This window comes from Tetrao urogallus (assembly GCF_951394365.1).
Source record: "Tetrao urogallus genome assembly, chromosome: 4".
Lineage (NCBI taxonomy): Eukaryota > Metazoa > Chordata > Aves > Galliformes > Phasianidae > Tetrao > Tetrao urogallus.
Genome location: NC_136817.1, coordinates 59,153,817 through 59,169,071, shown reverse-complemented (window position 1 = coordinate 59,169,071; position 15,255 = coordinate 59,153,817). Strand labels below are relative to the sequence as shown.

Sequence of the window (15,255 nt, the reverse complement as noted above, 5' to 3'; positions counted from 1 at the left end):
TTAATTCTGCTGTTTGTAAATTACATCTCTATTTTCCTTTGGCCAAATTCAGAGGATACAAATGAGGTTGTTGGTGGCGCAAGTAGCCATTAGTGTTACAAAAGATGCAAAAGCCTGATCTTTACAGTACCTTTCCATATAAAATGCCTGTAGATGGAAACTCATCCCACACTAGTTTGACCTTTCCTGTATTTGAATACACATCCAATTCTCCTTCCCACATAGGCAGGTTGATCTGGGTAGCTCAGAGATCAGTACTCCCTTTGCCAGACATGTTGGGTACACCTGGCTGGTGCTACTTGCAGTACTGTTGGCAGCACTGTAGAAGTTTGGAGGATGAATTAATCATGAATTGTGCTGTGTTAGAAGAGAACTAAGTACTAGTACTAAGTACAGACCATTCTTGAAGAAAAGTAATGGTCAGAGGGAAGGAAGGAATATTTTAAGGAGGAAACTATTATAGGGAAGAGCAGTAATGAAGTCATGATGGTTTGATCATCTGCATATAAATTACTGAGACCATTCAGCCAAAGGGAAGGGTGGGTCATAGAAATGTGTCATTCTTATGTTTTTGTAAAAACAGCAATTTTAAAGACAGAAAAGATGTGTATAAGTTGACTTCAGAAATTAAATGTAGATGTCTGTATTAAGATTTAAGCTCTTCTTTATATTTTCCCCATAGAGGCATCAAATCACTTCTTACTATAAGAAGTGTGAACTGTTATCTCTTTTACCTAACTACAGTGACTGTTTTGTTTTAGGATGAAAATACTGGGTATTTCGAATAGCCCATCAGTTTTACTAACCTATCATCAGTCTTAGCACTTTGTCTCATTCATTCTAATATCTCAGTAATTTCCATGGAAAAAATAAATCAATACTAAAGAGTCCGGGATACTTTGGGGTGGTGACTGGCTCTCCTGTATTTTGAAGAGGAGTTCTCTGCTTGGCAAGGGGAAAAGGAGATTGATTGATTTTTGTTATTGTAAATGGCCTTTTAAAATTTGGATTAGTGATGCCCGGGGAGTTGTTTTTGCATGGATTTTGCAGAAAGAATTATCTTTTACAGAGTATCCTTTTGGTGAAATAGTTTATTTCAAAAAAGATTGACATACTGCTCTGAGAGTTGTTCATGTGAAAAAAGAGCAGAGTTCACACATTTGCAGGGGGATTTGGGTTCCACTGTTCAGAAAAAAGTTCGCTGCCTTCCTGCATGGTGGGACCTTCTGGGTTTCTTACATAACCTGGGCTTTGTAGTCCTTTCCCTCTTTTGTGATAACAAGAGGGTTTGCTGAATGAAGGCTGCTCAACCATCTTGAGGGACAGAGGCAGTCATACAAGAGTTGTCTTTTAGCTTGGCACATTCTGCATGATTTCAGCTGCCTAAGATACATGTATACTCTGAACAGTGTTGTTCTGGCCGTTTAACTTGCTTTAATATAATCACCTTTCCCTTGAGCATCCACTTCAAGCACATAACCTGAGAGGAATATTTTTTTTTGAAATTTCAAGTAACTGTGTCAGGAGTGAGATGGGCTACTTCAATATATCTGTAGCCAATGTGAATGGAAGCAATGAACATGAGAGTTGAGATTGTGACCAAAATTATTTTCAGTAATATTTAGTTTCTGTGATGAACAATTCTTTAACGTTAGCAGTTAAAAATAACACTTTTTTTTTTTCTTTTTTTTCTTTTTTTCTTTTTTTTTTTAAATTTCAATATTATATATCTCTCTTATTCACCCATTAATCTTCCAGGAGCTCCAACTGGCAGGTTATTTAGCCAGACTGACAAGGGTACCAATGGGGATGTTGCACAGGATTCTGAACTTGTTGCTGCCCTCCAGTACGCAAAGTGAGGTTCTTTCTATCCTTGATTCCATCGGTGCCTATTTAGATGCTGCTGAAAGTGATAGTAATGCAGACGAGTCTGACAGCTGTAAAAAAAGGTAAGTGGGATTTTTTTTTGGTAGATCATTGCAAAAGATTATAGTTTTCTGTAAATATTGATTTTCTGTAGAAGCAAATAACAATAGAAAAATAGCAGGTGCATGAGTTTATTTTGTGAAATTCTTTTATGGGAAAAAAGTGTTTTGAAACTGGTTCATTATTTCATGAAACAAATTAATTGATGAGAAGTTCATATGTATTACAACTTATAAATAAAGCAGTGGTTTATAGATTTATAAACCTTGCTCTGATCATTTTCTTTCTGTTAAGTTTGTTAGAATAATAAAGTCTTATCTCCCAGCTCTGTGCCTTGACACAGGAGAGAAGGAGATGTGTTATTGGACCCTTCTAGTTGTTGGATGTATGCTGTCAAGGAACAACTAAGGGTCCTTGAGACAGTGCTCTGAGGTGTGATATTCTGTGATTTAAATCATTTTTGTAAAAATATAATTATATTCATGCTATTAATGTCATGGATTTTGTGGTTAAAATAAGAAGAGGGAAGAAATTGTGTGTGTTTAGGGATTTGCTGCTGGGAATATTTCTTTTGTTCTCTTTCAGGAGGAACCAAGAATGGCAAGCACTAGAGTACAAAGTAAGGGAAGATTTGATGAGCAAAAGTTTGGAAAGGATCCTTTCTCTAAACAGGAAAAAAGACAGGTAAAGGAAGAACAGAAGGAAATATATGATTATTTCTTTCATCTCCAAAGATGCCTACTTTTATATCAGAAAACAAGTTCCTAAGTATGCATTTCCTGGTGTTCTTCAACTGTTTGGTGCTTGTTTCCTACAGCATATTTACACATAAGGTGCAATTATAGCAGAAGTCTAAAAAGCTTTTTACACACTTATCTGCAGAATTTACAGATTTTTCATGTACATTGCCCACCTCCCTGTGTTACTTATTACAAGGTTAACTTTTCTTATGTGACTTTATATCTCATAAAATTTGTAAATTATAGTAGACTGAAATGGAAATTACACTTTGATCTGTCTGAAATACAATTATCTTAATTTTCAGTGGAAAGTCACTACTGTGTTGTGCAGTGATAGAGAAAGTGATCCCATTTTTCTGCCAGGTTTTTATTTATTTCTTTATTTCATTAATGTAGCTTGATAAAGAAGAAGCAACTTGCCCTTCTGGAAAGACCATCATTCATTCACCTTGAAAATTTGCCTACGTGTCCTCCTGTGGAACAGCCCAGTCCACATGTTTCTTGTAACAGTGTGACAGCTGAAGCCATAGAGGTATTAGACACAGGGGAGAAGATATTTTTGTTTCGTGATCGGAGTGATCCAACACTTTCTTTTCATAATTATCCAAGAAAAAAGAAAAAGAACTTTCTTAATTCCAAAAAGGCTGCTCGTGCAAGTATGAATGAGGGAGAGTTCCAGTTGGAGAATCAACTTGTGAAGAGGGAGTGATTTAAAAATCAAAAAAATAATGAGAAATAATGAAGTATGCAGTTTGAATAGCCTTGGATTGTCTTAATAGCATTTTTCTGACATTGTAAAAGGCTGTAGTTTTATACTGGCACGCTTCACAGTGGGCATTATGCATTTTGTATTTCTTGACAGTGTAGGATGCAACAGGTAGAATATGTTGGGTGTTCTGTGATATGCATTCTGACAGACAGGACTCTGTGTTTCTTCAGTACAATTTGGTCATTTTTGCACTGATTTTACTGTAGCTCTATCTTCATAATTTATATCAATTTATTTATTATATAAAGCAGGTACTGATTTACTGTTCTTGTAGTTATATATTCTTGTAACAAGCTGTAGTTCAGTAGATGACATGCAGAGATAAAATTCACAAGTCTTCTGCTCTCTGTTTTTCTGTTAGTCTGGCTAATTTACTCTACAATCTTGTGCTGTTAATGAGCTGTGAATGTTAGTGCTACTCTCTGCGATCACTGGTTGATAGCTGGTGGTTTAGATCTTCAGCATACACTCTTAGTTTTATGTCCAGGAGTAGTTTTGCATTTCACTATTGTTTACAAGCTTAATTCAGTAGAGCAAAGAATGTTGCTTCAGTTGGGTACATAAGGTTTAAATCTTAAAAATTTGTAACCTGTTGCAGTCATTTTCTTGGGGAAACAATACCGTATATGTCAGTAGAAATGAGAAAATGGAAAATTCTGTATTAGCTTCACAAGCTTTTTTCTATCACAGTGCTGCCAGCTCTCACAATTTTAGGTAGCTATTTTTGAAGTTCTTATTCCCAAATTTCTCTAACCTGATGGCAGTATTACTTTACATTTCAGAAAAGAGTTAATTTTCAAACTTTTCTAGTTGGTAGAAAGTCTGTAAACATGAATTCTAAAAACAATAACAGGAAAAGGTAAATTAAAATAAGTGCATATGTTTGTTAATATTTCATTATATTCTAGCCCGTTTTGTGCTCTTTTTTTTTTTTTAAACTATGTAATGCTCTGATGGCACTGTGATTGTGTATTTTGCAGTTGTTCAAGTATGGAGTTTCTGTGTCTTTGTATTAATAGGATGCCAATTTAATTTTAAAAATAAAAATGTTACTTTGTATGCATGTCTGCAGTTGGCATGTATTCCCACTGGAAAAAAAAACCTTTTTTTCCCCACTTGCCTTAACATGTTTAAATATTCATCCCACGATAAACAACAATTAGTGTTTCTTATTGCTACTAACATTAGAAAATGTTCTATGCAGTAATTAGGCTGATAATCCTAATTATTTTCTGATTGCATTCTTCAGTCTCTTCACAGAAGTTGTCACTTGCACAGAAAGAGGAGTGTCAGAGCTGCTGTGTTTTAATGCATCTGATGCGTCCTCCACAGGGCATTGGTAGGTTAAGGTAGGGTCTGTCCTAACTTGAGACAGGTCAGAGCTGCTTCTGCAGGAGACTCAGGTGTTTCAAAAAGGAATTTGGAACAGCCATGTCTCAAGCAGCCCCTGTGCAAGAAAAAGCAATAGGAAAAACCGAGCTGTTCTCAGAGCTGCAAGGAGCCCTGAAAGCTGAAGTATCCTCTTTTGAATGAAAGTCTCTTCCAAGATTTCTTCCCAAGCCTTGATTCTAGGCTATTATTATATGCAAAGAGAAAAAAGAAAGCTGGTCACAGATAAGAAGTTGTTACCATGCAGAATCTGACTATTGATTGCTATATTGATTTATTATCCTTAACAACTAATCTCCGTATCTGATAGCAGAAGGATAATTTGCAACTCCTACTCATCACAAATTTGAAGCAGCTTGGTGATTGGAACACCAGAGAAATGTCTGAAACAGTTCCATATTATGCTTTATTCAAAGGAATGTGCAAACCTTAAAATCTCTCACACCCTATGAAATGGGTACTACATGGCTACCAGCTAGCTTCAATAAAGATTGGATTATATTCAGTTTCGAGTCATTCAAAGGGCAGAGGAGGGCCAGTTGGTGTGTGTGTGTGTGTGTGTGTTGTTCCAATGTATATACTGTAGGTATTAGAATCCTTATTCCATAATAGACACCTTGCAAGAAATATTTGCTGGACAATCACAGAATGACAGAATGGCCCGGGTTGGAAGAGACCTCAAGGAGGCTTATTGGCTGTGCAGAATAGTCAGTCGTCAGGTATGGCAGACATCATCATTATCCCAGCTTTCTGTTAATAATGTGATCCCTCCTGAAAAAAACATGTGGTGCTTCTAAGTTAGAGGTTTGCATTGGTAGGAAACAAAATGTCCCAGGAAAGCTGTTAAGAGGAGCTCTTGCTGAGAGAGATTTGCTATGAAATACAATATACATACTAAGCCTGATGAAGAACAATGAATGCCAAGAATGATATTCCGATACAAACTACCAACATTTTGTCAGAAGGTCAATCAATTGTTTAAAAAAAACAAAAAGTGAAAATGCGTATACAGACCTGACATTTTTGCACTGAGGAAAATACAAACATGAAAGTAAAAAGATTAACATTTTTGTGGAAATGATGTTTATACTTCTTAGGTAACTTTATCTTCATTTATTGCTATCACAATTTTGTTGCCAGATTAAGTTTTAAAGTGACAACATGTCTTTAATGAGGTCAAAATGCTCATCTGCTTTATCTGAACCTGGGGAAATCATGCTGCTTCCTTACATTATCTTGTATTTATGTAGTTGCTATTTTAACACCTTCGTTTCTTCAGGGGAATGTAAAGTTTTTGTGCTGCTATCTTAACACAGTCCTGTGCCAGTAATTATATTGCCTTTTGACAACCATTCTTGCTTCCTTGGAGTCTGAAAGCAAGATTTTTAAAGCACCAAGCACCATGTCCACTAATTCTGAGTTCCCACTCTGCCCTGCCAGGACTGCCAGCACAGTTTTTCTACTGTGCTGATAGTGTGCCTACCAAATTGTGAAAGCTCGGTTAAGAGAGGCTGTTTTGTCACAGGTCATTGGATGCTGAATGAGAACACGTGTACCAGCCAGGCAATACTGTGAAAACGATAAATGTGATCCTTCTGGCAGAGCATTCCAGGTGGGATTCGGCTTAAATTCTCTTCTGCAAAATGGCTGGCAAAGGCCAGCAGCTCTTTCTATTTGTTTTCTTGTAGTTTACAGGGAGCAAGATAAGGAACTTGTGACTCAACACTTGTGAAAGACTCTGTAATGCTTTCACTGTGTTGGCAGACAAGCTGTAACACAAATGGGCCATTTGGTGCAAACTGATAATGTCCATCTGTATGTGGATGGTCTCTGCTTGCTTGTGTATATAACCACTAGTCATTTTTTCTACCTCAGCTGTATCAAGAAGCTTGAAACCCAAACCAATTGAAAACAATTTGCTTTCCTTAAGGCTCAAAATTCATCTGGAGTTCAGGAGACAGTGATTTGGTTGGCTGTGCATGCTGGAAATAATTATATTTGGAGAAAGCCAGCTTCTTTGGAGCATGTTCTTTAATTAGGCCAGAGAAGAGGTTTTGTGCTTTCAACCACTTCTGTTTGAAGGAAGACAATAAGAAAATAAATTCTCAAAGTGGCAGATATCAGTCCCAGGTACGTGTTCCAATATCTCAGAACCTGAGATCAGAACTTGGATAACTTTGAGCATCAGTATTAGGCTCTAGTCCTTGATTTTGTGCATATGAGAATGGAATCTCATTAGAAACTATACACGGTTTTCAAGTTGCTCAGGTGAATATTCATATGGAGAGTGTTTCAGGGAAGTAAAAAATTACTTCAGAAGAAATATACATTGAAACGCCTTTGGAGGAGGTATTTGGAGTGGATGGATGTGCAGTGTCTATGCTAATTGGAGTAAATGTGTAACTGTCCAATTCTTCTGGTATATTTATGCTCTGCTTACAGCTTGACCATCACTAGTAGTTAATTAAATCTAGTAATGTATGCTGGCTGCCTTCTATTCACTTGCTGTTGATCACTGGTAATCAGTGTTTTAAAATTGCCATCATGGCTGTATTTGCAAATCGGTGTTTATGTGTGTTATGTACTGAGGAATGTGTTTGCCGTTCCTCTTTGTGTACTGCAGAAATATATGGCAATTCGAGGTTGCATTTTGGAAGTCTCTTTTAAAGCAATCTGTGCTTTCACATCCTTCTGTCCTGGAAAATATAAAGGGCGCATCAAGAATTGGAATCTGCCTTGAAAACTTATTGAAGATTTTTGAAGATTTTTGAATTCTTGAAGATTTTCAGATCTTCAGACTTCTCAAAATGTTTCATATTCTTTATTGCAGTATTGTTAACAAATTTTCTGTTCTTCTAACGAGCGGGGATAAAATTTTACCTTCTCATTTATCAAATGAAGAGTAATTCAGTGACACTTTTAACAGTTATTTTCAGTTTTTTTTCTCACAAAGATTTGTTTCCTTAAGAAAAGATTAGTTTATTTGATGTCTGCCACTCACTTAGGAACACAGAAAATGCTGTAAGTCCTTGCTTTGTCATAGATTTCCTTCATAAATCTCTCTTTTTTTTTTTTTTTTTTTTTCCCAAGAACAAGTGCATTATAAATTTTAATTCTGTCTGGTTGAAACCCATGTATATATATATATTTTAATTTATTATTGAATGCTTTAAGAGCAGTTTAATGAACAGTGAGAAGCTTCAAGGTTAGCTGGTGAGCTGATAGTGACCAAGTCTTTTCTGGTGCATGGTGCTTTTTACTGTCTGTGTCTTTGAGAAAAGTGCTACCCAAGACGCCTTACACTCTGCCCAGCTAATGCTTGGTTCTGCCAGCAGTACAGAAATGCAGGAAATCTGTGGTGCTCAGAAGAGTCTTTCCCATAATTACATGGTTCATCAACTGTGTGTAAATTATTTACAGTATTTTCTTTATAGCTTCTTTACAACAGATCTCTGCTAACCACGTCTCCAGTTTGTCACTGTGCCATTTCCTACATAATACTATCGACCTAACCTTAATGGCATTACAGACTGTTCCTTTCAGACCATTTATCTGTCTGCTTAAGTCTCTCTTATTTTTAATCTAGTCTTTGGTGTGTTTGCTGCTCTTACCATTTTGGTATTGCTTAAGAATTTAATAAGAATACTCTTTATTTCATCTTGAGATGATCGGTAAAGAGAAATGGAATGTCAGTAAAGAAAGCCATGGCTGTTAGCCATCACAGTAAATGGAAAGGAAATTGGAGGTAACCCAACTCCTCACATCACATTTTCAGCTTGTATCTGCAGATAGGTAACTTCTAGACAGAGGCTGTCACACATTTGTTCTGAAGAGTTATGTGATGCTCTTTCTGGCAAGTGTATTACCACATAAAGCAAGTCATGCAATTGATTCTTCAGGGTAAGAAGGGGGTGAGAAGTATTTCGCGTAAAATACACTCAGTCTTAGAAAATATTTAAGAAAAAAATAACAGAAAAATAGTACTGTATTTACGACAGACTCCATCAGTACAATTTGTGCAGCCTTGTACGCCAATTCAAGCCTTAGAGTAAGTCTGAGAAGAATGCAACTCTTCTGCATTAAGGATAAGCTACATCTAGTCAATTCTATTAACATAAATGCTTAATTCACAATTCTGTTTATTGACTTATAACCTATTTGGATAACAAGCCAGCATTCTGTTAACATAATTGTCTTTTGAACAGTATTTTTATGGAATGTGTTCCTGGTTGTGTGATACCTGAGTAAATGAGGTTGCCGATTGCAGATGTGGAGGACCTGTGCTCTGTCATTATTTTATTTTCTGTTTTTGTGAGGTCTGCTATGAAGTTTAAATACAGAATGATAAGCTTTGTAATCTCGGTCTTTTGCACGTAGACCTAATGGCACCATTACTAAGAAGCTACTTCCAATATGGGGTCTTATCTTCAACCTCCAGGCCCAGATAACCATTTTGATTCCCATGAGGGTATCAGTTATCTGATCGCTTTTCTTCTGATGCTGCTCAACACCCTTAGAAATGGTGTTTTTGGGAGCTGTCTGGTTACGGCAAAGGCGTGGGCTTAGGAAATTGATTACCAGCTCTTGAAGCAAACCAGGAAGCTGTAGTAACACAGCGTGTGCCGACAAAGATCTTCAAAACCATTGTGCGTGTTGCTGTCAAGAGTGAATTTTTGATGCCAAATCTCTACTGTGGAGTGAATAAAATGAGACTATGAAATGACTTTATTCTGAAAATAGTTGTATTGCTGTCACGGGGTGTGTTTTTGAGAGGTTTTCTTCCTAACTGAATTAAATGCAGAAAGAGAACACTTGAATTCTGGCGTTTGGAAACAGTATTTGCAAAGAGTGTGTGATAAGGAGGAGTTGATAAGAAGAGCGCTGTAAAATTTGGGGTGAAAAAAACTTCCAGAGGTGACCATGCATCTTTCTGGCTTCTCCGGTAGCTGTACATGCAAATAGTTCCCAAATGCAATAGCATTATTTACATGGATAAAGACGTCAGGATTTGGTTAATACAACCCTCTATACACTGTGATTCAGTGTCTTGTCAGACTAGAGGGTAATTCAGTGTGGCACAAACTCTGCTAATATGTTCTGGCTGTCAGAGTAAACAGGGTATGCACCATGATTCACTTTGCTTTATTTTGACCATCTAAATGTCACGGTGTCTAATCGAAGCTAAATGTCATGGTTTTCCCCATAGCTGAGAGGCAGGTACAGGCACTACCCCCAGGATGCTTCATGTAACACCTACAGCAGGCTTATAAGTCTTCCTCTTACTGCTTTGTTACTATGTGAGAGTATAGAAGAGGAGGAAATGGGAAAATACGATTCAATGCCACTGTGTAAAGAAAGTATATTCCGATAAAAACATTTTTAAACTTCCCTCGGACTCTCCTGATGTGTGTGTGTGTCGTCTCAAAGCAGAGGTACGTTTTCACTGTGGGTCTCTTTCACTGCATGGAAAGGATACTGAGTGCATGACATCATGGTTGGGAAGGAGACTCGTATTTTGTGAGACTAGTAATTGGGTAAAGCAGAGTTTTTCAGGTTTAAGTCTTTCTTCAACCAAAAACAGAAGATCTTTTCAGCTCCTGGCTACAGTTGCCATGGGAACAGTTTCAAACAAATATGCGATTAGAGGTGGTCGACATTTTTAATGAAAGAATGGCTTTCATTTGCAAAACAAACTTGTGTAGCATGTATTAAACAAAATTGGAAATCAAAACGTTTAGTCTTGTTTGTTTCCATTTCCTTTTTCCTCTTTTGCTTAATCCTTTCAACTGGCTGAAAATCTTATTTTCCTTTTTCCTTGCATTTATGAAAGTAAGCCTTTTTCAGCAGAGGCGAAACATGCTACCAAATATTTGGATAAATGCAGTGCTCATTTTAAACCAGTAATTTCAGGCTACATCCACAATTTGGACACCTTGGACTAGCACCAGTAATGGTTAAGTATCCATCATCCAAAATATAATTGTCAGTGAATTCTGCACTGCATTCTGACTGTAGAAGCACCTCAACTTCATAAGCCCTGAAACTTAAGTTTCTGTACCTAAATATTGTTGGTGACACTTGCTAGAGGAATCGAGTAATCTGTGCTTGACATATTGACACAGGGGGAAATGTTTTTGTTTTATTTTATTTTCCTTTCTAATGCCCTCTTGATGAGCCTGCGGGGCTTACAAGGTAAGAATGAAAACAAACTGCTGGCAGCATGTGGGATTGCAGCTCTTCCCCTTCTCCACTGCAGACGAGGGCTGAGGCTGAGTCTTGGGGTGCTGGGTCCAGCCCCTGCACAAGGACCAAAGGACATTAGGGGCCAAAAGCTTGGGATGCTGCAGGGCTCAGACGCAATCATGTGTGCTCTGAGTGTGAGTATTGGTTTCATTGCTGTAGACTGCCTTTATCAAAATGAACACCAACAAATCATTAAGCTCCCTTCACGACAGTTAATATCTGCAGAGCCTCAGAGGCTGCTTTGGAGAAGGATTTGGCGGGGGTGCACTGCTGTATTACTGACGTAAGAAATCTGAGAGCTCTTTTTGTAAAAGATGATGTCACTGTGTCCAGGAACTGCTGCTGCACTGCCTGAAATGCAAGTTGTTACTCATCTGCCATGCAATTGTGTTACAGAAATTAAAAGTGTCAATCATATCTGTGGCTGTCTTTCCATCAGCCCCAAGAGGAAAATTTATGGTGTTTTTTTTTCCCCAATTTTTTCCTGAGGCTTGAATTAAATAGCCAGCAAGCCAAGTATTTGTGTGTCTCTTATGAAACAGTGAGGTTATATTACACATCTGTGAAAACTGCACTTAGAGCCAGATCTTGAGCATTGATCCACTGATGTCAAAAGATTTGTCTTACTTGGTACCCCTTGAAGCTCTGTTGAGGATTTGTGTGTGTCCATACTGTGCTTTTTTTTTTCCCTTTAATTTTCTGTTTTTGCTATGGCATCAACACATAAACAGCATGAATAAATATATCTGTGCATGATTTCTGTGTTGTAACTGGAAAAAAAAATTCTTAGGCCTGAAATCCATTTCTTCTCAATTCATCCTTCTCTATCTTTCCACTGCTGTTTGATTCCCACCACAAATAAAGTGAGTGATGCTAAGTACTCTTCTGTGTGTGGACTGTCTGGTAATACTAAGCAGGGTACAGGGAATTGCAGCTGTACTGACAATCATTGCTTTGATACCATATATTTTGGACCCATACATAAAACATAATTTGTATCTTTTTTACTCGCTTTGAGTGATCTTTGTTCTTTTAAAAATCAATTCTTTTTTGTTTCAGTAATACAAACTTTGCATTGCTTCGTTTCCTCCAATTCTTGAATAAACCTGGTAAAGAAGTATTCCTACTGCCACTTAGCAGAGAGGAAAATGAAGCATAGAATAGGCAGATGCAGCGTGTTTTTTTTCAGCATTTATTCAATGAGCCACAGCCATGAGCAGGTGATGCCACCCCTCCCCAGAGAGGTGAAGACCTGCTGACGTTTTCTCCCTGAGCACAAAGGACAGTGAGAGCAGCCGAGGGGAAAATGGCAGTGAGAAATGTACAACTCCTGAGAACACTGTTGCTTTTTTTTATTGAGAGAGGAAAACAGTTTAAATGAGGAACTGGAACTCGACTTCATTTCAGGTGTTGCAGAGTGGTCATTAAAAAATCCCATCTCTATTACTGACATCATTTCAATTACTCCTTGAAAAAAAATACATTTCAGAAGCACTTTACTTTCTATGCCATCATGAAGCTAAAGCTAAAAATGAACAACAAAAATCAAATAGATGATTGCAAAGAAGTGAGTGTGGCACTAAGGACTACAAAGCCTATTCTGTCAGCAGAATTCCTTTGACATTTGTGCTGTGAAAGGAATACATAGGGTGTGAGTTCCTTTCATTCCTATCTTGAATAGAAATCTGCTCAGGCTGCCCAGAGGTTAAATGCAAATCAAGTCAGATCTAAAATTCTCAGGTGTGGATGGAGCCATCTGGATGGGTGCAACCAGCATGCTGGGAGCACAAAAGGTGAGGGAAGATGTGACCTGGGGCTCTGTTTTGGGTGGCAGTTCTCAAGTATAAATGTGTGTCTTGGTCTGGAAGTGGAAGCACTGCAACTGGGAAGATTCGAGTTTATGGTTATTGCTTACATTGTCTCAGATTATTCACTTCATGTTTTGTCTGAAATGCTGGTGCTAATAATAACACGAAATAATGATATTTAAATTACTATAATCTTAACTGTTGATTGTAGCTGATTGGAAAATAGCTATTCTTGTTGCTTCTCCTTGAAGAGAATTTTGATTTTTTTCCACAAAGATCCCAGAGGGAACATTTATCTCGAAACTGAGGTGCCTGGGTTAGAAATGATTCTTGCTGCTCCTACTGTGGGACTTTAACCAGTGATAGTATGAGAGGTAAGGGCCTTAAACTGCACCAGGGGAGGTTCGGGTTGAATAATAGGAAAAATTTCTTTTCAGGAAGAGCAATGAGGCATTGGAACAGGCTGCCCAGGGAGGTGGTGGAGTCACCATCCCTGGAGGTACTAAAGATGTGGCACTAAGGGACATGGTTTAGTGGGCATGGTAGGGATTAGTTGACAGCTGGACCAGATGATCTGATGGTCCAACCAATTCTATAACTAGGACCATTCCTGTTGCCTGGCAGCTGGGACTGCCAGGCCCCATGTGTTACCCCAAGGAGGAAAAGACTGGTGACCAGCAGGAGCGAGCTCATCTCTGGGATTATTTAGGGTTCCTTGCTGTAACCACAAATAAATCATTGCTCTGATCCTCCATGAGGACTGAAACAAGGAGAGGACATCTGAGGCTGGGCCTGACACCTTCATCCTGGGCCTCACAGGGCTCACAGGTCAGCTCTGTGGGCCCTTGCTTCGCTTCTTGTCCCTTCCTTTCATGGACATGGGGTGGAGCATCCATCTCCTTTGGGTTTCTGCCCAGGAAACAGAGAGTTAAGAAAATAAAGAAAGGAAGAGGAAAAATAGAAAGAGGAGGAGAAAGAAAAAAGGAAGGAAGGCAAAGGGAGGCAAAACGGAAGAGAAGAAATGGAGGAGGAAAGGGGAAGAAAGATCTGGACATGTACTGAGTCTCTCTGCTGTTATTTCCTCTCTCATTTTGCCTTTTAGGAAGCAGAATCAGCCTCAAGGAGCAGCAGCAACTCTAGTTCTTCTTTTCCCTAAAGAGACAACTAAATGTTTCAAAGATGTTATAAAAACTGACACATAAATGTACTTCACATTTAAAAGAATTTCTCTCTATAGCTGAAGGTAAAGAGGTAAACAGCACTGTGTAACTGACTTTCACTTTGACTTTCACATTTCAAAAGCTTTAACATTTTTCTCTCCTTCCTTATATATTTAAAAAGATATAATGCAAGTTGTTGCTATGGTGCTCATAACAAGATGTCTGCATTCATATCCCTGAACCTTGGATAGTGCTTGTACACGTTTGTAGCTCTGTCTGGATCTCTCTCCTTCACCAAAAGTAATACAGTGTTCCCCAGCTGGAAGAGAAAGTGTGCTCCTTTTTGCCTTGAGAAAATGCAGAATAATTGTAATGTGAAAGAAAGGTCTGCAGGCCTTTTTTTAAACACTTCTCAGGTGCTTCAATGGACTTTGGATATGCATGTTCAGAGGCAGTCATAAGAAACTCTGTATTTGGCAACATTTGCAAGCCAGGGGACAAATTATTTACTTTTTTTTTTTTACAGCTTTTACAGGAGATTCTCATTCCTGCACATCCTACACCCAAACCCCAGCCAAGGGTGGGAGGCTGTGCTCCACTGCAGCCCTTCTGGAAGGAGCTGCCACATGGTGACTGACACAGATGGCCCTGCCCTCTGGAAGCTCTGCCCTGTCCAAACTCTCCTGCACACACCAGTGCCCACGCAGGCACTATGGCTCTCACATCTTCCCTTGAACATGGCAATAGACCAAAAGCTTTTCTGAAGACATCATCAGGTCAGGGAGTGAACAGAATTATTGTATTCTTAATGGCGTTAAAAGAGGAAAGTACACTTTGAAATGTGTGTAATTAAACTGCAGGCTGTCTCTTTCACCTGTAGAAAAACCTTCCATTGAAATGTTTGGCTTGGAGCTGGAGCATGCTTCCATCCAAAGGCACTGCTTTTTCTCTGAGTGGAGTCTCATACACAGGACACACTGAACACTGCTAATGGATGACCAAACAACACATGTGGAGCTACAAGAGCCTGAGTTTCTGATGGCTATCCATCTTTTTCCTACAGTTTTCTACTATTCCTCCGTTTGTGAGCTGACAGCAGCATCAGTCATTTGGCTTGGAAGTACCAAGAGGGTTTTAGGTCACACATTTGTTATCCTCACTCCTGAGGTAAATGTGATACCCTGGAGAAATACAAGTCAAGAGGTACAGCATGAGATGTG

The 15,255-nt window shown here is 38.5% G+C and overlaps 1 protein-coding gene across 1 annotated transcript in view; it reads left to right on the top strand.

Annotated features, from left to right (window-relative positions):
• The window catches only part of EVC2 (EvC ciliary complex subunit 2), a gene marked incomplete at both ends in the record, with an annotated part of 62,153 nt that extends 58,778 nt beyond the window's left edge, over positions 1-3,375 (top strand). The window contains 3 exons of the mRNA XM_079534149.1: positions 1,759-1,949; positions 2,512-2,610; positions 3,063-3,375. Coding sequence (XP_079390275.1) covers positions 1,759-1,949; positions 2,512-2,610; positions 3,063-3,375 — 603 coding nt within the window. The remainder of the gene's footprint in view (positions 1-1,758; positions 1,950-2,511; positions 2,611-3,062) is intronic.
• Between the last annotated feature and the right edge of the window lie 11,880 nt (positions 3,376-15,255).